Source organism: Neophocaena asiaeorientalis, unplaced genomic scaffold (genome assembly GCF_003031525.2).
Source record: "Neophocaena asiaeorientalis asiaeorientalis breed wild unplaced genomic scaffold, Neophocaena_asiaeorientalis_V1.1 scaffold62, whole genome shotgun sequence".
Lineage (NCBI taxonomy): Eukaryota > Metazoa > Chordata > Mammalia > Artiodactyla > Phocoenidae > Neophocaena > Neophocaena asiaeorientalis.
Window position 1 is genome coordinate 6,793,803 of NW_020175191.1, and position 26,380 is coordinate 6,820,182.

General features: G+C 43.0%; 1 protein-coding gene across 1 annotated transcript in view; it reads right to left on the bottom strand.

Moving 5' to 3' along the window:
• Positions 1 to 722: 722 nt before the first annotated feature.
• Positions 723 to 26,380, bottom strand: part of TBX15 (T-box transcription factor 15) — a 99,389-nt gene continuing 73,731 nt past the window's right edge. The window contains exons 6-8 of the mRNA XM_024764912.1: positions 24,505 to 24,569; positions 10,796 to 10,893; positions 723 to 1,507 (exon numbers count right to left, since the gene is read on the bottom strand). Coding sequence (XP_024620680.1) covers positions 723 to 1,507; positions 10,796 to 10,893; positions 24,505 to 24,569 — 948 coding nt within the window. The remainder of the gene's footprint in view (positions 1,508 to 10,795; positions 10,894 to 24,504; positions 24,570 to 26,380) is intronic.

Consider the following 26,380-nt stretch of genomic DNA (forward strand, 5'->3'; position numbering starts at 1 on the left):
AGTTGAAGAGAGCCAATGTTCAAAAGCAATCTTTCTCAGGAAGCCCGGTCCAGTTGTAGTACTGATGTCTTTCCACCCTCACTGACCCGAAGGGGTTCCAGGATACACGGTTCATTCCAGAAACAGGGTAAGCTGCAGAGGAGAAACGTTGGCAGCTGCTGCTGGCCCAGTCCATCTACTGTTGTACCTAGACACATTTTTGGTGAAAGCACCCATGCTGGGCTTCCCTCCACAGAGTTCACCCAGTTCCGAGTCAGTGTGCATGTATGTTTGTGTATGGATGAGTTTGTGTATGAATACATATGTATGTGTGTATGCATGCATGCGCATATTATGTGTGTATGTGTGTATGTATAGACCTGTATTTGTGTGTGGGTAATTTCATGACTGCTACATGCTAGCATCTCCCTTAACATTATTATAAAATGATTATTCAGTTTCTTCAAAGGCCACTCTGGGGAGACGATGCTTTATAAAACTAAGATTTGGGAAGGCAAGAGAATGGCCACTGAGTCAGAGATGATTCCACCACAAGTATCTTTCAGTGGCTTAAATGTCTCTTGTTCTTGGGTATGTGCTTTCCTCCTCCAGTAAAAAAATAATAATAATAATAATACACAGTTCCTGTTTTTCAAAGGCGTTGGGCTCCCAAAGAGCAGGATCTGCCCATGGAGACTCTGGGGCCTTGGCTGCTGTAAGCTCCGTGGTGCTAGGACTGGCCACTAAACCATGTGAACGGACATCTGGGAGGAGGAGCCTGGGACGGCCCCATACTGCCGGCCATCACAGGTGTTAGTCGCCTGCTGATTATTGGCTGAGGGGCTAATCATGTGCATGCCATGCTCCATCCCTGTAGGCAGGTACTGCCTCTCTCCAAAGGCCCCATTGGAAGGAGAAGAACAGAGTAAAGTGCTTTGAGAGGTGCTCAGTTTTTCTGGGCTTGCAGCTAGCCTTGGGGAAGTGGGGAAATTGTATCCGTATAGATTATAAGGGTTGTGGAGAGAGAAGGCATTGTAGGAGCTCTGCTGCATGTGGCTGCCCCCAAACATGTGTGGTGATGAGGAGCTGGACGCTGCATTGCCTGCCTGCATGACATACTGAAACTGGGAAGTGGGGAAGGACCCCAGCTGGCCACCGTAGGCTTCCATCTTGCTGTTGCTAGGCAACGAGGAAGGAGTAGGTATTCCTGAGATCAGGGATGGAGTCCTCTGGGGCATGAAGGTTTCGGAGGGCTGAGGGGCTGAAGCAGTGCCACTCTGGAGCCTGTTGTAGCCACTGTCACTCAGCCCTGGGTAGCTCTGCAAGGCAGCCATGTTGCTTCGGGCACATGGTGGGTAATCAGAGAGGTTTAGGTTACACAGCTGGCTCTCTCGGCAGCCCACGTTGAAAGTGTTGGGGGCCAGATGAAATGTTGGAGGAGAACAGGATGGAGATAAAAGATGAGAAGAAGCTGAAGGGGATGGTGTCCCAGTGCTGGAGGTGGTTGGGGAAGTGCCTGTGCTGCCTCCTGAAAAATAAAACATAAATACCGTTGAGACATGAGAATCACCTGAAGGGCTTGTTAAAACACAGATCGCTGATTCTACCCCAGAGTTTTGAATTCTGTAGGTCTGGGACAGGGCCCGAGAATTCGCAACAAGTTCTCAGATCCAAGGACCACTCTTTGGCTAGAGGATGTCCAGGTCCCTTTTATCTCCTAAAATACCTGGATTTGTATTTGAGAGAGTTGTTCTAATAACCTGGGGATATTAGAACTAGGTTGGTGGCCGATGCACCAACAGACAAAGGGCCAGTTTAACCCAGTCTACTTCAAATGTGTTCTCAGGTAATTTAAGAAGGTCAAAAATGACCTTTCCAAGCCTCCCCTTTACCGGGCTGGGGAGCAGCAGTGCTGCACCCACTTCCTGTCTCATCTACTGGAAGTTGAAGGCAGTGGTGAGTGTCAGGGTTACTGGACCTTTCATGTGAATTGCAGAATGGGCAGCTACTTTGTCTTCCATAGGGCATCTCCCATGATGGAATTTCTCTATCAGGGCAAGGTTGGGACTTGCCCAGAATTGTTGAGCACTGTGATTCTCAAGGAGCATCTTATCCTTTAGGTCACCCACAACTCATGCAGGGGGTCCTAGAACATGAGCTGCTATACAAGGGGAAAGGAACTTTTAAGTAGAAGGGAGCAGGAATAAGGTTTTTAACAGTGAGAAAAAATGTGAATAAAATCATCAGGATTCCAGAAATATAGGGACCCAAAGAAACCATCCACAGTGTACCAGGGAGGAAGGTCCAGGTGTGCAGGCTGAGAGGCAGATACCTCAAAGAGAAACCCAAAGCTAAGTTTTAGCACAGGAAAAAAAAAACAAAACGCCTTAGCCTACCTCCACAGATATTGTAGCAGTTTTGGCTGTAGAAATACAAATTTAGCTCTTGTTAATGTTTTTTTTCAGAGTTAAAGTTTTCACAAAGCCCAACCAATATCGTCTCTTGCTTGGTCAAAAGAATTTCCCCAATGAACTTCCAAGGTAGAACTGGATTTAGATATAAACAGCTCCTGATTTCAGAATCATTTCAGGAAATTCTCCTTCTCTGTTTCTTGTTTATATCTTAAATTCCCTTAAGAGAAGTAAAAAGATTTTTATTCCACAAATTGAGATATGGCCAACATTGTAAATACCATTGGAGAAGTAAGCCAGCACTGACCATGGAAGGAAGGGCATCAAGCCTGATTCTAGGTTCACTGGCCTCCGTCCAGCTCCTGACCACAGGCAAGGCAGGCTACGTCTTAAATCTCCTCCTCTGTGAAACAAGGGCTCCAACTGATAGGATTCAGTTTCTGTCCTTCTCAGAGTTTATGTCTGAGGATTAAATTTCTGCTAAAGTGTGAATGGCCAGTAACAAGTACTTTCCGAGGAATCATTTAAGCACGAAGAAGTTCTTGAAGGGGAAAGCTAAGAAGGATGATGGAAAACACACTTCTTGTTTTTGTACCACTGAACAGCCTAGCCTACGGTGACTTAACGCGAAGCTCAGGGGTTCATTTTCTGCCAGCGTGGGGTTCCTCTCTGAGGTGTCCTACACATTTTCTCCCTCTTCCACCCTAAATGCCAGGCACTTCAGTGAAATAAGTGCTATGGCACAAATAGAGAAACTCAACTCCAGCTGTAAAGAGATTTGTGTTTTATGGGATGTGTATCTAGTCTCCTCTCTTTGAAAGTCCGTCCTTGCCCTCCCAGATATGGTGTTTATGTGGTCCTGGAGGAGACCCCCTGTTCAGCACGCTGCATGGTCCCGTTATAGGTATGCTCCATCAGGCCTGAGCCCTAGCCCTGCAGCAGGAAGTGCAAGATGGAGCAGATGACTTTTTACAACCCTAAATGGTTTTCTCGGATGGCCCAAGATGGAACGAATGGTACTGATTTAAGGCCTCAATTGGTTTCACTAGAAAAAAATAAGACGGGAACTATTAACAAGTTACAGGGATTTCTGCTGAGCAGATGAGAGGCACATGTTAAAAAGTTTGTAGTCAGCTTGCTTTGGCTTTCAAATGACACTCACTGGAAATGAGACTTGGTAGCCTGCTGAGCTTCAGGGGGAGAGAGTGCCCATACGAGCTAGTGTTTGAAGAGGGAGAGCAAGCCTGCCCAAGAGAAGGTCACATGGCTTCCATTCCCTTTGAAGAAGTGCTCTTATGCACGTAAAATACTCAGTACAGATAACAGCCATTTTTCAAAGTCCACACAGAGAGAGAAACTATGGCACTCGTTTATGCAGAGAAGCAAACCAAGATACTGAGAAGTCTTTACTCTCTTACGATCTAACAGCTTGTCAGCTGTTAAACAAGATTGGGCGTGCAGGCCAAGTGCTAAATAAGCAGAAGGAGGCAGGCTGCCCTCCCTGTGCATTTCAACACAGCTGCGTAGAGGCCTCTCGTCCCAGAAGAGCCAGGGCCGAGCGGGAGGCCAGGCCACTCTGATACAGAGGGGTCAGAGCTGCCTCTCAAAGGAAAGCAGGCCTCCCTTTCCTGCGTGGCCTTCTCTTCTTTCCCTTATTCCCCTCTGTGCTCACTGGGTCTGGAAGGCTCTACGAGTCTTGATTTAAACTTCATTAAATGGATGAATGTGGACTACAGAGTCAGACAAGCCCAGTACTAATCCCAGCTGTCTTACTGATTATGGAACCTTAGCAAGTGAGCCTCTCCATATAAGTGGAATTTTGAATATTGCCTTGTAAGCATGTATTGAGAATTAGATGAAATAATACAGATTACAAAGTGCACACAGGCATAAAAATGTGTTTCCTTTTCTTTTCTATCAGTGAAGAAGGAGTGAAGGAAGGGGAAAGGCATCTTAGGGCATTTGGGTCCTAATGGGGATGGCTGCGGGGTGTTGGCCTCTGTCCATGGAGATGAATATCTCAGCCTCTCCACACTCTGGGGAGCCTCATGTCACAGCCAACTGCCTGGATGTAACAGGCTACAGGAGCCTTCAGAACTGTGAATGATGGAGAACTGGACACCCATCGGGCCCATATCCCCAAGGCTAATCCAACTCTGTTTCCTTTCCAAACTATCGGCCCCTGCCCCCTCACTCCCCACCTGGGATGGAAATCAGATGCCCCATGTCTCCATCTCTTCTCAGATCAGATCAAGCAGAGTGGAATTGAACACAAACAGGTAGGTTGGTATCTTTCCCACTATCCTCAGAGGTCTTAATCCACATCTGAGAGGTGACTAAAATGTAATGCTCTAAGTAGCTGAAAACTCTCCAGCCTTGCGGGACCCATCCTCCACCACCGCACTTCCCTGCATCCTATTTTACCCATGGCCCAAAGTGAGAAGGTACCCGAAATTCGTATTCAACATTAACTTGCTCCAATATCCAAAGCTAACAGTCAAAATGACCAAAAAGAATACATGTTTAGCAGCGATTCCATACAAGGGCAATAACCTAGAATAGACTTGTGTACCATGAAGACAAATTAAATGTGACCATGAAAATCCTGAATACCAAACCTGCTGACTTCTGCATCTTTAGATTGATCACTTCCAGACTGTAACATGGAGGCTTTCACGTACAGTTCCCTTTTGGGTTTATTTTGTTGTGCTTTCCGCCCCCTCACCAAAAAAAAAAAAAAAAATCGAAACACAGTGAAACAAAACCCCATCTGGGCTAGCGAAGAATAAATCTCCATGTAATTGCTTGGTGCCACGAACCACACTCTTCTGTCATAGAACTTGATGGCATCTGTCCTTGAGTAGCCTTCTTCAAGGCTTTCAAACAGGTAAGAGGTAATATGTCAGCACTCTATGGACCGATCCCAGGGAAAACCCAGAGGCCATAAAGTTTAATGATCAGAGCCCAGTTCATCCCAACTAAGGAATTCCCCTTCATTGAAATAAGTACCCTTCTCAAAATGCAAATGTGAAACTTTATAGTGCTAATGGGAATTGCGTGCTTTCAATCCTAGAAAGATTCCTAGTGCATCCTTCTCCATAAAATTTAAAGATATGCATAGATCCAAACCTCCTCCCTTTAGAACAGCTTTTAATATATTCACCCGTTCTCATTTTTCACATTGGTTCTCTGGGTTCTGAGTCTCTCTGCTTCTTCAATGGCCCTATTTTACACCTATCAGAGGTGGAATACCTATTGATAGGTATGGTTAATGATACCTATTGATAGGTATGGCTAATACCTAATGATAGGAATGGCCCTATCATTACACCTATCATAGGTGGAATACCCCCCCACTTTTTCACTTTCCATTAACTTGCTTGTTTTCTCTGCTACTTGTTTTACTGCCTTCCCTGCTGCGGTTTACATCTGTTGTTATGGTCATTTAGAACTAATCTGCCTCTCTCCTGGCAACAGTACCATTTTCCCACTGAGAGACACCCCCTTTCCCACTCTTACCCCTTCACCTGTACCTCCAGGGAAGGCATGTGACGCATGCCTGGACAATCTAAGCATCCCCACACCCTGCCACAGCAATTAATTCAATGGTATCCCAATTAGAGTCAGTGAGACGCAGTGAGATTTTGCTGGAAATCTTGAGAGAGAGGCACATGACCCTTGCCATCCGATGTAAGCCTAAAAAGATGCAGGTGCCAGGGATGCTGGTAGCTATGTCACCACCCTGGGGAGCCCGAGAATGAAGTCAGGTGAGAGATGATAATGCCTTGGAGTGGGGTGGTAGCAAGGGAGACTAGAGACATGGGCAGAATCAAGAACCTGGTAAAGGTTGGACATGGTGGGTAAGGAGGGAGGCAACCATCTAAGGTGATTAATGGATAGTGGCGTCCTTCTCCCAGGAGAGGGCGCCAAATCTGTGAGGTAAATCACGGACTCCATTTTGGACGCATTGAGCATAAGGGACTTCGGGCCCAAATAGAATATGTAACCAATAACCATTTGCCTTAAAAGACTGAATTGAGATACTCTCCCCTCCTTGTCAAGACCTCCTCACAGGCATTATTCCTTGTCTCAGGGATAAACGAGATCAGGATAAGTTGGCTACCTTTGAAACATTACAATGATCACACAGTAGTTCAAAGACTCTGTTCCCAGTCTTTTTACTACTATGAATTTGCTCAGTATTTGCTATCTTTCACTGACCAACCTCTAATTAACACAAATCAAACTGATGAAAATCCCAACACCAACAGAGACCTTCATGATCCTAATTTTTAACTGCCTGACAAACATTAAAAGACGCAAAGGTGTTGAAATCTAGTGACGTCTACCACCAGTTGAGGAGAAGGGAGGCCTTCTGTAAATGGCAGGTCTCCTTCTATCCACAGATGGAGACATATGATCAGCTTTGGTGTTCTGGTCCAGGATGGTTCCTTTTCTCACAACAGTTGTCAGATCACTTGGAGATGCCACCCACAAAAACTCTCGGTTTTGGTTATGCAAATAGCTCCACTGTATATATATATATATATATATATATATATATATATATCTCATCAGAACAACCTCATAGCAACATCAGGATATCATCAGAACAACAGGATTGAACTTGGCTCTTATTTCTTTTTACGTCTTCGTCTGTGTCACCTCACTCCACTTCTGCCAGCATAACTTACTTGTTTAGTTCATTTTGTCCTGCCACAAGTAGTGTTCAGGAAAAAGCCATTCCTGAAATATAATTCCTATCTCCAGCCTCTCCAACAGCCTAAACTCCTTGCTGATTCTAAATGAAGATGTCTGAAAATAAAACCATACACTTGACTTCATAAAAATGAAATATGGACCTACTATTTAGAGTTAACAGTCAAGTTGCTGACACTAAGCCATCAATTGTGTGTGTGTGTGTGTGTGTGTGTGTTAAGTAAAAAGGAAGAACGTATGGTGGAAAGGAAAGGGCCCCGTAAGGCAGGAGATCCTCTTTGGAGCTCTCAACTTAGTTCTGCCACCACTTAACTGCAGATATGTTACTAGGCTGCTCTATACCTCGGTTTACTTTCGTGTTAAAGGCAGAGGAAAACGAATCCCACGCATTCTTCTCCATCAGAGAAAACAACTTTATAGAGCATCCATTCAATATGTTTTTGAAAATAGAAGGATTTGGACTTTTTTAAAACCATGGCTAATTCACCTAAGCACATTCCTTGAAATTTTATCAACAGATGGGTCTCAATGAAAGAGAAATTACAATGACAGCAAAGGCAAGAGGGGAAAAGCACCCTGAACTTCACTCCAGCAGAATGGCTGATCCAGTGTCCCGTAGCAGTAACAGCACAAAACTGTCCCAGGGCCACGTGTTTGACATCCAGATATTCATGTGCTTGAAGCAATGAGGTAATGTGGACACCTGGGTGGGTCGGTCACTTTGGATCTTCGGTTTGGTGCCAACACTGCCAATACTCTCTTCACCAAAATGGAGTTACTACAAAAATCAGTCTGCCACTGAAGCGTCCACTAGACGCTCACCACTCTTTACGTCTTCTAAGACACAAAACAGTTCGACACAGATGGCTGTGTCTCTTTTCTTCATTTTATGACTGATACTGTCCAGAGTTACTGGAACTCTCAGTTTTTAAAGGAAGAGGGAATGGGTGTTGTTACTTTTACATCCTTTGCTAACGTCAAGAAACCAAGCCACATATTTTTTAATAATGAGAATCTGGATCAAGTTCAGTGTATAGTTCAAAAATGTATTCCAATTAAACTATTTAATAGAGTCTTGGCTTTTCCTCTAGCCCCATTTCACCACCATATGTATCCAATAATTCCACACTCATTTCCCCCATCAGCATAAAAATGGACTCAGTGAATAAGTGTGACATTTTGGTCTGAAAGTTCAGTTTCTCTTAAACCATTGTTTCCCACATGTCAATAATAAGTCTTCAGATCAATAAATTTTCAATAGAAGCACCATGAAACCTGCTATGCTGTACGCCTTAGCAATGCAGGCTCCCCTGCCGCTTCCCCATGCATGCACCTGCCCAGTGGGTCCACATGCTGGTGAAATGCAGGTAGCCATCCACAACTATCACTCCACATCTGTATCCACGCACATTTCAGGTGGCTGTGCTCCAAGATTTAATCAGATAGTGACCCTGCCTACCTGAGCCACAGTGCCACCAAGTGACCTCATTCATTGTTCATTAAGTACTTCCTGGGTTCCGGGCCCTGGAGTAGATTTTGGGGACACAGCAGTGAACACAATGTCGCCACCAATGCTTGCTCTCAGGAACTGGCAATATCCCTGCCCACCGTCTCGTACCAGCCTCTGTGATACAAACTCCTGCTTAGCTAGAGCTTGGAAAGTCAACACATAAAGCAAAGGCAGATGAGCAAGAAGCCACCTCAGAAATAAATAGGGTCAAGTAAGTGTCTTTGCATGACACGTTTTCATTTATAAAGCATGTTTATATATTAAATATATTAAATGCATTTACAAATGCATATATTGGGGCTTCCCTGGTGGCGCAGTGGTTGAGAGTCCGCCTGCCGATGCAGGCGTCACGGGTTCGTGCCCCGGTCCGGGAGGATCCCACATGCCACGGAGCAGCTGGGCTCGTGAGCCATGGCCGCTGAGCCTGCGCATCCGGAGCCTGAGCTCCGCAGCGGGAGAGGCCATAACAGTGAGAGGCCCGCGTACCGCAAAAAAGATAAAATAAAATAATAAATGCATATATTAAACAAAACATGTTATATATTAAATTCTTCACAAAAAAGAATTATCCCTCTTTGGGGTGAGGAAATGGACTCAAGAGTAGAAGTAACTTGCCAAGGGTATATAGAGGGTTAGTGGCCATCAAAGACGAAGGCCCAGATTTCCTGACTTCCCTAAACCTCTGCCCTCTTAAGGGCCACGACGGCATCAAAGCCACAGTGACACCCTGAATACATATGGACCCTGCTTCTATGACAGCATTATGAGGAGCAAGTCGCTTCATACGAAGGGCTTCCATTTCTCCTCCACTTATTAAAAAAAGAGATGGAAATTCTGGATCACTTGCCTCCCCGGATCCCTGTGAAGATGTATGGTCTAATCATGTTTTGAATAATTATTAATCAGAACAGCAATATTTCCTGTCCCCGGTGCATTTTCTTCTCAGTTACATAAGGGGAATGAAGACAGTGATGATGTTGACGATGACAATGCCAGTTAACATGTACTGAGGGCTGACTGTGTTTTTAAATGCATTATCTCATTTAATCCTCACAAGAATTTTATTATATTCTCCCACTATACAGATGAGAAAACTAAATGTCAGAAAGGATGAGGGACTTGGCCAAGGTCACCAAGCTAGGCAAGAACAGTGATAAGAGCCTAATCCAAGTTGCCTCATTCCAGAGCCGCTGCTTTTAATCACCATCTCCATCTTAAAACCTGAGGGAGTTCAGTAATTCAGCTTCCAAGACCTAATTTAGTGTGCAAACTGCTAGAACCTCCCTGAGAAGGGAGTATAATATAATGTGTTATCACAAAGCCCCAAATTCAAAAGCTAGAACTCTATTAATGGCAATCATTTGACAGAACAGAAGGAGCTCCATCTGTAATTTTAATCCCTGTCACTTTGGGGCAAGAGGAGGGTGGAGAGAAAAACTCACAAAGTGTCTGACATTTTGGGAAGCTTTCAGTTGGGTACCCAGGTGCATGGGTGCTGCGCCTTGGGAGAGCCAGTGGTTAAACTGAGAGAAGGAGTTGAAATCCGCCCATGAGCCATCTGTACACATGGCCACAGGCTTCCCAACCTGAGCTGCAAGAGAAGGGAGATTAGAAACTGGATGAGAAGCACAAAGCGATGGAAGGAAAAAGTCCACTTCCCCCATGCACTTGAGATGGGTGTGGCTCCACGTCAGCAAAAAAGGAGAGAGCACAAGTTACAAGATTCAGAGGGGCTTGCGGCAGCTCCCTCCCCACTGTCAGACCTGAGCGACTTATCCCCATTGTCGGGAGCTAAGTTGTTTCTCATCTACAAACTAGAATAAGAAAACCGATGAGGCTGCCATGAGTAATAAATGAAATTATTATGAAGATCTCCAAATCCCAAGGGCTACATGAACACTTAGTGATAGAAATAATCATTTCACCACCATTACGTAACCTTGCTTTTGGGAAGGGAGAGAGAATTTGGGGTGCCAGGTGAAACACTGCCTCTGAAACCTGCTTATTTGCACAAGTGGTGATGCCTTGGTTATTTACGGAGCTACCTAGTTCTCTTCATTCCAGGAGAGTCGGTGTAACTCGTGGCTTGGCTTGGGGCCAGATGTGCTATATTCAGTTCAGCTCCCATTCCCTCCCCAGCACTGCCTCTAAGCAGAGGCCTTGCCCAGGGCTTTACCTTGCTGCTTTTGCATGGTGGTGAAATCTTCAAAGGTGAGTGTGCGGACAGGGGGTCTCCAGAATGCATAAGTCTCCATGATGGCTTCCAGTCCGGTTCTACACAGAGAAAAGCCAGCAAAGGAAGTTGTAAATAATCCCAAGAAATGCATGGACTTCAAAAAAAAAATCCTTAAGTGGTTTGTCTGAGAAGTGGTATATGCGTAGGCACTGAGCGATACCACCACCAGGGTAAATTAGTCTGGAAGAGCCGGTACAGGTGCCACTGGATTGCAAGAAAAAGAAGAAATTAACCCAATTCAGATTATCTGCAAGCAAGTCAGAGCTATGATGGAATTTCACTCCAACCTTTCTTCAGAGAAGGTTTGGTCTGCATGAAAAAAAAATGTTAAGTGTGTTAAAGGTCAAGGTCACTGGTAGCATGAATAGAGTTGAGCAGGGAGTAGCACTGACCATTTCTCTAGCACAGGATGATGTGATCATCATTACCACAACACACTGACACAGCCCGTCCCAGAGTCCACTCCACCACCGGGTATGTGGAGTCAATGAAACTGTCATATTGCTGCGCCTTGAAAGGCTTCTTAAATCCTCTTAAACAGAGACGAGCGCCATAATAGAAATAGGAGAGGTAAGCACTCAAATATACTTGAGTTTCTGCTGCAACAAGAAATACCTACCTGAAGGCACAAAGAGGGTTTGGTCCCAGAAATTATACCTCAAACAAAAAGACCAATACATTTCTGCAAATGTTTATCTGTATTTCGTAATATAATAACCAAACTGGTCTTTGAGAGTCATGTACTTGGGACTTTAGGAAACATCCAGTATTTTACCAATGTATTACTTTAAGGCTTCTGTTTCACTGACACTAGAAATCCCATTAATTGAACTATGTGCACACTGCCTAATTTATCCTTCAATAAATTCTCTCTATCATATATATGTATATATATATATGAGATGTTGATGAACATTGTTTTAACATAATTGTCCAGGCTATCTGGATTATCTTAGACATATTCTCGCTGATATTCTGTATCCTCAAAACAGAATATTGGTTGGTGCCTTGTTTGAAGCTTTGAACACAGCTTCTGATTATTGACTCCTCTTTAAAACTAACTGCTTCACTTCTAGCTAAGTGGAAAGAGGGGAAGTTAGGGTAGAGGAAGGTAGGAGAAGGAGGGTGGAGAAGAGTAGGTGGCATAAGTCCTTTCATTGCAAAGTTGCTGGAAAGTAACATGGTGTCCCTTCCTGGAAAAGACAAGCTTTCCCTCTTGAGATGAAACTCATCCTGCCTGTTCTTCTCCCTAGGTAATACATTTCCAGCATTCTCTTCAGTCTGGCACAGCAAGAATAAAGTGAGAAGCTTTATTTTAAGTGAGAACAAATAGCCCTTCCTTATAAATGACTATAAGGTCCCCTGAGGTTCTTCTGTGATGAGCTGCTGATACACTGATTGGCTCTTTGTGTTGGAAAATTTCCTCTCTGAACTGGCCTTACTTGCACAGTTAACTTTCTAAAGTCTCCCCTGGAATCTTGGAGGCTTTAAATACACCAATGTTGGCAAATTAAACTCTGTATTTTTAGAAGAGGTTGAGAGGAGAGGGTGTTGCATGGTGTTTATTAGCTGTTAATCTGTTAAAAGTAGGAATAGAAGACATTTCCACATAGTCACCCTGCATTAACGCTGAATGCAGTACATGAAACTACTTGTGGGAAGAAAGAGTCCAGGCAATTAGGGAGCTCAGAATAATAAGGGGATAGGCAGATAAAGCCATGCTGAGCCTTGATGGACATAAAAAATAGATAGGCCAGGCTTAGATCTTACTGCCCTGTTTTGGAATGTTGGGGGCTCACCAGAACATCTTAGGATTCCCTTTAATGGCACGGGAGGCTCACTGCAAATGGCAAGGTCTCTATTGTTCCACCTCCTATTCCATTCTTTCCAGCAACATGTACCAATGATGAGGACAAAATATTAGCTCAAGGACAAAGAACAGTCCTTTCTCATTTCATAATAAAGTGATAGAAGACTGTGAGTTAGCTATAATACACCGATATACTTCCAATGTTATATTTATTAAGGGAATAAAAAAATCAATGTTGATTTTATTTTCATAACAGGCAAAAAGACTATGGCAAAGGTATTAATAATTTTATTTAAGTAGTCAACGCTGTATAGGATAGCGACCATTTATCCAAATCTAATGATACCATCTTAGATGGAGAGTTATCCAGCCTCTGTTTGAGTATTTCCCAAGGAAAATACTTTGTTTGGGGACAGATCTGTTAGAAAGTTTTCTTTGACCTTGTGCTGAAGTATCTGAGGTAACTTTTCCCCTCTGGTTCCATTACCAATGGGTAAATGGTAAGAGTGCCAAACACTTTCCACATCCTCATCAGGAAGACCTTCCTTAACTGTTAAGAACACAATGTGTGACACACCACATATGGACACACCCATGGTCCATCCAGTCCAGGTGTCTTCACAAGAAGGGTCTTTTTGGTGACGAAGTTGGGTGAGGGAGATGACTACCAAAATCTAACGGCTAAGTCCACACATTCCTTACCACACTTTACTAATCTGTTGTGGATCTATCTCTCATAGATTCATCCTGGACCTTACTGAGTCTATTTATATATTCAGGGTGGATCTCTTTTTTAAGAAATTAATCCTATTTGTTTACTATATGCCACATCTTATTTGTCCTCAAACTCCATTAAGCTTCCTTGGATAGATCTAATTGTTCAGTAGTACTAATTCTATTTATCAGGATTTGGTGAAGTGCCACAGAAAGACAAGTATTAGCTAATTCACTCTCCACCAGGTTTTCCACCTCCCAGTACTTAGCACAATGCCTATTACCTGACAAGACTTCAATTGATAGGCATTAAATTAATAAGTAAAGGAATTATTTGTATTACTATTTTTATTTATTTAATATTTATTACTATTTTTATTACTGAGTCACAATTTCCTGAACTTTAACCAGCAATCATTTTTTCTAAGCCTAAATCTTAGGAAAACAACTTGATATCAAATCAAGAATCTGAAGACAGAGAGAGTCCTCTAGAACTGGTGACTTGGGAATTGCTTCTACGTATAGCTATTTGTGCCTTTCTTGACTCAGGTCCCAGAGAGGTTTCAGTTTTCCTTTGGTTTCTTCTTTTCTGGTCATGGAATTTCTGACCTTCAACAGAGTCTGAGTTCCCTAGCAGAGGACAGTCATTTATACTCTCATCTTCTCTTATAAGAATCCTTGCCAACCACCTGTTGACATCTTCAGCCACTTGGATGTCTATTCAAAGTTTATACTGAGCAATACGTTGTTTACTTATTCATCATCATTGTATCCCAGTTTTATAAAACTTTATCTCAAGGTTCTTAAAAGTGAATTCATTGTCTAACAGATAAAAAAAGTGGTGTTAGGTAACCACATGTCATTAACATATTCCACATGGTGGGCCTCTCCGGGTCTGCTGAACACCAGAGACCTGATGTCATCTCTTAAGTTTCCAATCAAAGATGATCAAATTGGCAAGTGTCCCCCTCTTGCTTACTTTTCCCTGTTCGCTCCAGTGACAACAGAGACCATATCCAAACCCCCTTTGTTAAGTCATTTGGCTGTAATCACCTCTCTGATTTCCAGGCCTCTTCTCTTTAGACTTTTCAGTCTGCTTACTGGCCAAACCAACAGAATATACTGAAGAGGAGAGAGAAAAGGAAGGAGAGGAAGCAAGCCAAAGAGGTCTTTTGCAAATTGATGATGCCTGATTTGGAAAAACAGCCAAAGTGCAAAGAAATATTCTTCCAACCTTCTCATTCAAAAAAAAAAAAAAAAAAAAAAAAAAAAAAAAAAAAAAAAAAAAAGCTGGGACCATCTATTTGAAGTTCAGCAAACATATGGTAATTATAACAATTACAACTACATTCATGAACCTGTTAGGTAACACTCCAATGCATAGTTTCTGCTTTTTATTTCTCTTGAGATAGAAAATTATTTTTTATGTTTCTTTCATTTATTTTCTTTGTAATTCTGACATCTGACTCTCTTTGCTGGTGATACCGTTAACAACAGGAACCTACGCTAGGAATCGATAAGATCACTGGTTATCCCTCAATAGAAGACAGTCAAGGACTAAGGGAAGTCTACTGAGATGGGGTCTTGAAGTCAAAAAGGGGTTATCCAATCAGGAAAACAATTATGTGCTAGGTTCAAGAGATATAAAGGCAAAAGAGGTGTTTACCCTTAAGGAGAATCCTGCTCAACAAAAAGATAACAACATGTAAATGACTAATTTCTGAACTGTGTGATAGATGCTACACTGGAGATGTGTAGACAATGCCATGAGGCACTGAGCAAGATGTACTGAATATACCTGGAAAACTCAAGGGGGATTCCATAAAAGGCCAGTTATTTAAGGTTAATGTTACAGGGCACTCAGTAGTTTTCCACACAGACAAGAGGCAGAAAGAGCTTTCTTAGTAGAGTTAATAGTATATGCAAAGACGTGGAGGTATGGAAGAGAAGCCATGTTCTAGGAACTGAAAATAGTTCAGGGTGACTGGAGCTCCAGGTGTGAGATGGGGGCCGGGGGTGGGGGGGAGGCAGGCGGACACCATGGGTATTTATTCCATGTGAGGCGCTTGGATTTTATCCCACGGGCGATACTATGCCCCTGAACTCCTTTTCTTTCTCCTCCTGTTCCAACATTTGAAAAGACACAAAACCAGAATATACTGTTCTTTCAAATCTAATCACCATGTGTCAACTTTCTAATCCTTTTCCTTAGACTGTCGTTGATCCACTGAGGTTAGGTCGAACCTTCCACACATCCCTCTCCTTCACTGGATCTGGAATTCGCTCCTACCTTTAGATTCCTCAGGGTTTTTATTGTCCAGAGATATTCTTAAAGACCTCCCAGTGGAGGTCTGCAAATTGGCAAAAGAGCCATCAATTCAAAACTTGGCTTTATATGTACAATAAATGTATCTACCTGATGAACTGGATGTCAGTATGTGCTTTACAATGGTTTGGACGTTGAGTTAAGATTGGAGTTGAGTTAAGATTGTTCCTTGCCCAGTGATTCCCAACTTGGGAACCCTGTCCCCACTTGGAGTCTGAATAGGTAGCGATGGTGGTCCATAAGGAGTTTTCGCTGCCTCAAGAAGTACAATAAAAATCCTTGATAACACAAAGCAGGCTGCCTAAAACATTAAGTTCCTTTGCATTTGACTGGCATGGTCTCACTTAACTTAGTAATACTAAATCACATAAGGCACAGATTAGCATAGTGGTTAAGAACACAAGGTCAGGAGCCAGACTGCCTGGGTTCCAACTGCAACCCTGCCGCTTACTAGGGCAGCGTTGCCTAGTTGTATAACCTTTTCACGCCTAAAGTCTCCCTACCTGTAAAATGGGGATAATGATATTATTCCCTCCTAATTGTAACTTAATAAATGCATATTGATTAAAGACAAAATATTTCAAAACAAGAGAGAAAATACAATGAAAGCGTGAGGACCATTGGTCTAACTCAAGTAAAAGAAATCCCGCCATCTGCTCAGATTGTGATCTGTAACACGAGAAAACACTTTTCCTTCACTGGGATTCAAAGCTGTGTCAGCCCCCTGGCTCTGGATTGAATGTGGAAGGACCTCTACGTTACCTAATTTCATTTCTCATTCTCTCCTCTAAAAACAAAAAAAAAAACGTGTCCCTCAAGCCTCTTTAGGCCTCATTATCTTGAAGATATTTCAGATTCCAATATGTTAGCCATTAAACAGACGTCTATCTGTTAGATGACACCATCCCTGGGCAAGAGCCATAGATAATAAAACAACTGCCAACTTTCTCTGGCAAACCCACATGGCCAAGAGGACAATGGTGGAAAAGATTCATGACAGAGGAGGGAGAACAAATAACAAGGCAGAGAAAAATGTTAAATACTGGTTGAAAGACCGTAAGCTGGGGGACATGAAAAACAACTAATGCCTGGATGAATAGGAGGAGTCTGGCAGGATGCTGCTGCCAGAGTCCAGTATGGAGCCAGCTACCTTGAACTGCAGATACGGCAATGCCTGCAGGGGAGTCCAGCACTGATTACTTCCATAGATCTGCTGAATGGCACCCATGCCAGGGATAACAAGAGTATACACAACCTACAGGGGCTAGTGAGACTGCCAGGAACGAGCAGGATGAGATTGGCTGGAAAAATACAGCCAATGGCTCTAGGGAGAACAAATGAAAATATAGAAATTGAAAGTGAGAGAGATACTTGGAAAGTTGTGCCGGTTGAAGGAAAGCGAGTGGTCAGCTCCTTGGCTCTAAGCTTGCCTTCAGGAGTGACAGGGAAATGGAGGTGGACAAGGGCAAGCTATGCCTATCAGAGGAGTGAGACCTCATTCTCTGGATGTTGTCACTGGCTGGCTTTGCAAATTCTAAAAGCTAATACCTCACTGTACTCAGTTTTACCGTCAGTAAGTGGGAAACGCTGTACCGATACCCATCAATGCAGAGGCAAAAATAGAAAACTTGGACCACAGATACTAAATGAAATGATTCTTACTATTATTTGTATATGTATGATTTGATGCCTAGAAATAAATTTACAAGGTTGAACTATATGAAATTGCTAATATCTTACTATTTTTGACCTACAACTAAGGAAATTTTGTATGTTCAGCTTAATAGCCAGATAAGGGTGTAGACAAGATTTGAGATACTTAGTTATACTAGAGAAATCTACCAACAGATTTACACTAGAGACCCACCCTGTACCTTGACTCCCAGAGAAAAGTTGTTTCTTTTGGATCTAAGCAAGGATGATCTGGCCCTGGAGCTAATCTTTTTTCCTCTTCCCTCCTGTTAACTTTCAGCACTCTTAATTCCTCATTTCACAGTCCTCTTTCTGTCTGCATACTTGTCTTTGTTGGGTGTTGTGAGGAGGGGCTGGACCTTGACAGGAGTTCCCATCGTGCCAAGGAAGTGGCTCTTCACTCTGTGAACGTGGCCTTGGGACAGCAGCTGCTTAAGAGGGGGCATCACAAACAAATCTCTACTCCCAAATACTTTCCCCACAACCAGTAGAGATTCCTTCCTTTGGGTTAAGTCTTAGCCTCGTTAAGCATCCTCTTCCAGCAAGTAAATACATCCATTCCCGTGATGCACCGAATGGCTCCATTTTTAGATCACCATCCCCCGACACATGTAAGGGACACTAGGCACGGGAACGACTGTCACCAGCCACATTCCCAGCAAACAGCAGTGCTTGCTGGAAACACTCTGAGAATTAGCCTATGAAAAAAACAATAGGCCCTATTGTTTTTTTAGTGAGGGACAACCTATTAAAACTGCTTTCCCATGTAAACCAACCTCCCCATGATACAGGGCCTGCCACTGACCCTTTCTGACAGTCCCTGCCTTGTGGAATTTGAGTGTCCTTGTTCAAGCCTCCAGGGGAGAACTCCACAGAGACAAAGACACCCTCCCAAAAAGCTACAGCAACTCCCTGGACTACAGAAGGGCCAGTCCAAGGGGGAACTGTCATGCAGCCATAGCAGTGGCTTCTGGAGCACCAGGCCAGTAAGGAGCATCTGGAGGAAACCATGTCACCTGGGACAATCCCCCTTGCAGTTGTTTTAGATACTATGGAAGCTGGAAGTACAGGTAGATCCCAAGGTCAAGACAGGATGAAGGTTGCTGACAGAGGAGAACCCAGGGTCACAGAGTCCACGGCACCTCTAAAACAAGTTCATAGAACCTTCACTCCACTTGACAGGTCATAATTTTAATCCTCCCCTCTTTATGTATGTGTTTGCTTCGGAGGAAGTCACTGGGAATTATATAAAAGTTCCCAAGCTTACTCGGGCTTTCGGTAAAATCTTGGCAGCCACTCCTCACAGGGACAAGGTTTTCACTTTAGATGTGGGCTGACACCCACAGAGTCTTCCTTCCTTATGCTCATCTGTCTATCCCCTTTCAAGTGCAAGGTCTCTGCAGTGGCAATTCTCCCTCTAGCTGAGCACAGTGGGCTCCCCAGGCACGTGGACAGATAGACATCCCGAGGCTGCTTCTCAACCATGAGACTCAGTGCAAAGACTACTGCTTCTCTTCAGCCTCATGCCCTTCGTCTTCTCTTTGGAAAGAACTGAACCATTGGGGTGGCCATCACCAAAGAAGTAATTTGACCTCTCATTTTGCTACTGACTTTTCTCAACCAAACCTCACTCTGCTTGGGCTCATCCTCTGCGAGCCCTTCTTTCCTGAGGCTCATGCCTCTGGAACTTGCTGGGTGTCTTCCTTCTCCAGGGAGCCAGGCAGCACAGACATGCACCCACTGTGCAGAGCCAGCTCAGATGGCCTGAAGGGTGTGCATGCCTAATCTACAGTTAAGCTAGATCAGTGTCTTCCAGCAGCAGTCCATCTCAGATTTGAATCAAAATTGCCCTTAATCTTTCAAACAAAGACTATTTATAGATTCACTCTTTCTTCCTTTCTCAGTTAGTATCTAAAACTAGCTCCCCACTCTTTCTCTACCTGACTCACCCTTGCTTGGGGTAAGGCTTTCTCACTCCCGAGGTCCTGGTTTTTAACTTCTCTGCCACTTGTCAACTCTGTTCAATGTTTTGTAACTAAATGAATGATTATTATTTTACTTTATATACCTGGCACTACAGGAAAAGAAATCTAAGAACAGGAAGCTGAAAAAGGTAGAGTTCTTTCTTCAAAGGTCTTCATTCTAGCAGGGGCCAGACAGAACCCAGGAACACAGACCACAAGACAAAACTTATTGTCAGGCCGAGGGAATCTATCTTCCCCCAGGAACAAGAAGGTGTTACTGTCTTCTCCTTATAGGAGGAATCTCCCACAGGTAATGCTGGATATTGCACCATGGGGCTAGGCCTGTTAAAGGTAAATATATATTGACCCCTCCACCCAAAACTACATTTGGGCCACATAATTTCTGAGAAGTCTAGAAGGTAGAACAATTTAGACATAAACAATTTCCCTCCCATTGCAGAGACAATGTCTGGAAGCAAAATCTGTCAGTGTTTCCACTCCAAAAGAACCATATGTTTACTACTCTTCTCTGTAACATGAACACACACACACACACACACACACACACACACTTTGGTGGAGACTTCTAACGAGGGACATAATTACATGGGAATGAAAAGTAGCAGCTCCATAAGTAAAGGCTGAAGGGTGGTGACCTTCTCACACTGTAGCGTGAGAATGACACTTCTTAAAGAATCAGGAGGGGCTTCCCTGGTGGCGCAGTGGTTGAGAGTCCGCCTGCCGATGCAGGGGACACGGGTTCGTGTGCCGGTCCGGCAAGATCCCACATGCCGTGGAGCGGCTGGGCCCGTAAGCCATGGCCGCTGAGCCTGCGCGTCCGGAGCCTGTGCTCTGCAATAGGAGAGGCCACAGCAGTGAGAGGCCCGCGTACCACACACAAAAAAAAAAAAACAGGAGGAACTATGATGGGCTCTGATGATGGTGATATCACAGAGCTGACACAGTGAACTCACTAGAACTCCTGTTGGGGTTCTGCATGGCCCAATGCACATCATCCCTTGTCCTCATTTGAACTCAGAATAAACTTCCAAGAAAGACCTAGGAGACTGATGTAGTAGAGACCAAAATACCAGTTTTATTATTGATAAAAAGTGTCTGGAGACTATAACATAGGTGTGAAGGCTGGAGTGAGCTAGAACTCCCTGAAATAAGCTGACTTCCCAGAACTGCAGGCCTCCTCTGCTGGGCTTACCACACAGTGGAAAGAGCCCAGATGGTACACTTTCTGCAGACAAGCGGGTCCCAAAGAGTTCCAGACTCAGCAGTCACATCAGTCACCTTGGTTCCCGCTGAGGGGAAGGAGAAAGTGATGGGGCTAGAAGCCAGGAATACTTCTCATGGATATCTCTTTTCATTCAAATAAGAACGGGGACTAAGTGTCCTGGCCACAGCTGCCTCAAGTTCTTCTCGACACTCAGAGGGCACTGTTGTGAACCCAGCCAGCTTCTGACTGCCCTGCAGTGAGAGGCTTGCAGGATGAGAGAGACTCGTGAGAGGCATTTCAAGAGAGTGCAGTGGGCGGCTGTGTCCTCCCCAGCTTTCCTCTCACACTCTCTTCTGGAGCCTCGGGATCGCACTGGCATGGATTGAGATCGACAAACCTGAACGTGTTTTGGTTTGAGGTTTGGCAATTTCTGTAACTCCAAAGTATTCCACAAATGTTTTGTGTTCTACAAAACCAAAAAATATTGGCCAAGCACTTTCCCCCCTAATTTTTAAGCTCATGTGTTTTTCAAGGAAATGTAATCCGTATGTTTGGGGTACATTTCTATGCAACTCATCAAACCATGCTCATCTGTACGAGTCATTTGATGTCGAAAATGCATGGGGAAAATCACAGATTTATGAGAAGAACTGTGTTAGCACAAGCAGGGCCAGCGATGGTGCACTGGTGGGCACTGCTGGGAAGGTGGTGAACTAACTGGATTCTGGTTTTGGCACAGGCCACCTCTTCCCAAAGATTTATAAATAATCCTCTATATCCTCAGCCATCAATTTTCCCATCTGCAAAATGGCATTAATAATTCTTGCCCTCATCCTGCAGGCAGCTAGTGAGAGTTAAAGTGTGATCATCAGGTAATTTTGAGCTTTTTAAAGAGAAAATATAAGGGCTTCAATACTTGTCCCAACAAGTTGATTTTAGTCTAGCTTCCCAGAGTGCTGGAGGATGAAAATGGCTTCTACCTTCCCTAATTCATCCTTGTCCCTTCATGACACAGGTGACTTCAGTCTCCTCATATCACAGTTTCACCTGCTAGGGACGTTCAGCCTGACTTCCTGTCCTTGACTATGGAACCCTTTTTTGGGATATAGAAAGTAAATGACACAGTCATGGGGAAGAGTCTACACAGACAGAGAATATAGGTTGATTTATGTGGAAAAGAGAAGGTTCTGGCTACTTGAGTAGGATCTTTAAGTGGATGAAGGGGGTTTAGAGAAAGAGCTCTATTCTCGATATCTGTTGAAGATAAAATGAGTCAAGTTTAAACTGTTAGCATGATAAAGCACAAAGCGCACAGACTTTGACATCAGATGGACTTGGGTTTTCATCCCTTCTTCAATTTACTGTGTGACACTAGGAAAGCTGCTTAAACTCTCGGAGCCTGTTTCCTCATTTGTAAAATACAGGTTGCTTTAAAGATTAGAAAGAATGTAAGTAAAAGGTCTGGAACACAGCAAGTGTTCAATCACAAATAACTTCTATAATTACTGATATTACTTAAAACAGCCTGAAGATTTAATAGGACACAATGAAGAATTTCCATGCGATCAGAAATAAATAAATAAGGCACTGACATGGGCTAATGAAGATCCATAGTTTTGCTTTCCTGGAGTTCTTACAGAGAAGAGCAGCCCAACAGGCAGGACAGGCAAGTAACTGTCTGTCCTGAGCAGTAAGATATTCACCAGCCTTAAGGCAGACACAGGCCAGGGCCAAATGATGTGTCAAGGTCCTTTCTAGCCCAGTGAGAGGACAGAAGAACCTTGGGACTTTAACTGAGCTGTCATCACAATTTCCTAACCAGAGACAAATGCTTCAAGACACAAGGTCTTAATCTCAAGATTAAAGCGTGGCTCCAATTCCCAGCGCAAGCTCTAATGCTGGTCAATACAGCCACTCTATTCCAATTTTCTGTTCTAAGTCATGCCTCTGAAAAACAAGGAATCCAATGGGATGACAAAGCAAAGAAAAAAGAGACAGAAAGAAAGCAGTCTTTGGAGTGCCAAGAATAAAATAAACAAATACTAAATGCCACTGGAGATGCAGAAGGAAAGAAAAAGAAAGTAGTTGGATAACTAAAGTCAGTAGGGTTGGTCTCTGGAGACAGATGGTGATGTCTAGAGTGGAAATTCTTAACTTTTGGTCATAGACATTTTTGAAAATTTGAAGAAAGCTGTAAACCTCTCCCCAGAAAAATGCACACGGCTCATCCACACACACGTTTCCTTTCAATATCTGGGAACTCACAGAACTCCTGAAACACATGCGTGAACCCCAAGCTAAAGATCTTAAACACCCTAGAGGCTTCTTTATGAAAGGCCAGCTTCTATTTGAGCGCCTTATCACTAACAAGTTCCTCAATAAGCCCAGAAGGCAGAGCCCTGAAAAGGAGGCAACAGGAAATGGCTCACAGGCATGTTTTGTGACCTGGACATGGAATAGAAACTAATTGGGAGGAAGAGGACTGTCTATCTGAAATGGAAGGAATAAGCATTGGCTTCTTCATTGGCTAAATTTTGAAAACAAAGGCCTCTTATTTTAAACAAAGAGTCATTAACTGGAAAGCATTCAGCCTGGAGTCCATATGCCTGAGGCTATACGACTAACCAGTTGCTTGACCTAGAAAATATTACTCAATTTTGTCATCTTCAAACCAGAAGTTCAAGTGAATTTTACTTAATAGATGTGACGTTCAAAAATTCTGAGGAAAATAAAATTTTAAAGAAATCTAAGTGTATTTTAAATATGATAAAAAGTTTCATAAAAAGTGCTTTCATAAATCATTTTGTAAAGAAAATGATCACTACACGCATCTGAGTTTTAGCATAAACTAGGTTCTAATATAATGTGCTACACAGTTCACGAAGTGATTCTAAATATAATATTAGATAGTTTATCTGAAAACTCTTGAAGAGAAAATAGCAAAGATAAATCCTGACAAACTGTGTCATTCAGATGTAAAAAAAAAGGCCCCCAAATTAGGAAAATGTCTGAACATTAAAGTAAATAGTTATTGCAAGGTCTACGCACTTACAGGACACATGTGTCATATTTGCTGTTTCAGTATAGTTTATATAAAATGAAATTTTCTGATTGAATAATCTTCGATGTATCTGCTTTCCCTGCCGATTTCAGCTCTCTCCTAACTCTCTGTGAATAACAGATTTTAATTTTATAGATGAAGAATGAGACAGGAAGGATTTAGACAGAAGCAGAGTTAACCAGAAAAATACCACAGTCCCTAAGGCTATTTACAACAGGCGCAAATAGTCCTACAAACGTCACCAATTCCTAAGAGTTCCACAGTATAACAACCTAATCATAATGATGATGCTGGGTCATCAAGAAAGAGTGTTCTATAAACTCTCTTTACTAAAGCAGAAAACATCTAGTAGAGTTTGGAAATATTTCCTAGGAGAAAAATGGTCAATTTTTAAACGAAGTTTTAGCTCTTATAGGGAATACTTTTCTGAAAAATTTTATTTGTCCACAATTCCTTTTTTCCTGATAATGAAATATAAAAGAGATATTACTATAGTTGCTGTAGCCACCTATAGACACTTATCAGAAAAAGTTGCAATCTTCTAATGACAATAAATCACTGTCAAATTTGTTTTAAGTGACTAAATTACCAAGTACAATGCAGGGAGAAAAACACCAGGAGGGATTCAATCTGATGATTTACAGTGTGTTAACAAAGAATTTGGAGAGTTCAACCTCTGGGGGGCAGCTTTTTGATTCTTGGATCAACTACCCATTTCTCTTTGCCTGCAGCAGCACAGTTACCTAGCATGCAAACGTTCTCCAAAAAACCAGAGCCAGAAGCCACCAATGGGGCTTGGAAAAAAGAATGTCATATAGAAAAGAAAGGTCAGTGAGTCTCTTGCCCAGTTTGCTCACCTGTTTCTTCCAGAATCTCTGAATCCTTTAGCAAAAGGGTTTCTGTCAATTTTTAATCTGGTGATCTGGAAACAAACAAAAAAAGCATGAATTGTATTTATATTAACTGACTTCTTTATTGGTTGCTCCTAGAACGTTAATAAAAATCACTCTGTTAACAACAGCTGTTGTTTTTATTTAGTTTCCTCTTAGTTTGAGATTTAGATTGAAGTTGATACAGGACTTGGTCCTGGCACACAGACGTCTGACCCCTCTGACCCACATCTCCCTAAAAACCAAGGTTTTCCCAGTATGCGACTCTGTAAGCTCTCCATCCTTGCCCCAAAATGGTGATAAATCACTTGCCCAGACAAACAAAGGTAGCAAAATGGAAAATTGGACAGTGGTCAGATCCATAGTGCATGACACACAGGAGACAGTTGAAACATGCTTGTTGAATGAATGAGTAAATGAATGAGTGAGCAAGTGAGTGAAGAACGAATGAATGGGTTCAGTCAATCCAATCAGGTGCAATCAGGTCACCAGACAACCTGCCTCAGCCTTAAAGAACCAAATAGTTGACTGCATTTCCCATTTCACTTAAGTTGTGCCTTTCTTGCCGCTAGGGGTTGTTCATTTGATGACCTAAAATGGTCTTGTAAAAAGACACAAAAAAGTAGCTGGACTTTTGTCAAGGTTGCATCCAAAGAAAAATCTACAAATGTGGGACGGGATGGGGCAGGACACAGTGCAACTCACCCAGTCTCCAAGTCCCACAAGCCACTCAGGAGAAACAAAGAAGCAGCTTCATAAGGCTAAGCAAATCCAGTGCAAACAGTTGTGTGACCTCGGTTGGATGGGTCCTTAGCAGATATCTGGTTCGACCTCCACTCAGTGCAAGAGTCCCTCTCTATTGCATCCTATCTTAGTCCCCTCCCACTCTGCAACCGTATATATTACCCTCTCGCCTCCAGACTAGAATGGCCTGACCAACGAATTCCATCTGCGCTCTTGTGTTTCCGCCTTTAGCCTTTGTCACGGGAGGCATTTGGATACCTTCTGTCTGAACCTGATGTTAATGACTCGCTACATTCAAGCGATAGAGACTTAGAGGTGGGGGTTAAGGAGTTCAGGAAAGGAGGAAAGTCACTCAGTAGAAGGTAATTCTGAAAAGAAGGGGATCTCATTTTCAAGACCATCTTCCCATTCCTGATCACTGTAGAATTTATGACTAGGACGGCTGAAGTTGTTTCTTGTGTTGCAAATCTTTCCAAGTCCCTCTTCTGTCTCACTTCGTCAGAGTGGAATTTCCCAAAGCCACATTCTAAAGGTCTTTAAAACGCAATGTGAGATTCTGACAGACTCTGACTTGAAAGTACCAAAGCTTTTTTCCCCCCTAAACGTCCTTTGCCTCTAGAGTGGCACACTAATAATGTAGCACTCACAATGAAGCAAAAGCAATTTGACATCTATTTTATAGACCAGAGCAGGAGCCTGAAGCTTTGGCTTTCTCAAGTCTAGCGTCTGCCCTGTGAATATTGTATTGAGTTTAAAGATTGTCACTGCTTTTCTGTTGTTGACTTAAAATCAGTTCTTTCTTCCTCCATAATCCACAGCAATAAACCACACACCATATTTTCTTTTCAAGTTGGGGTTATAATACTTTATTTTCTCCTTCAAGTTGGCTTATCCTGTCTGACTCATTTATGTTAGGGGTTGCTGATATACGATTGTGCTGCTATGTTTTGGGGGCACAGACCCCTGTAAATATAACGACCTTCTATTTCACGGTCCTGGGAGAAATGGTTGAAAACCAGTTCCCCACAGCTCCCTGTATCACAGGCCAAGGAGTCTGCATGGAGATTTAATAGACAAATGACACCAAATGTTAGGAAAC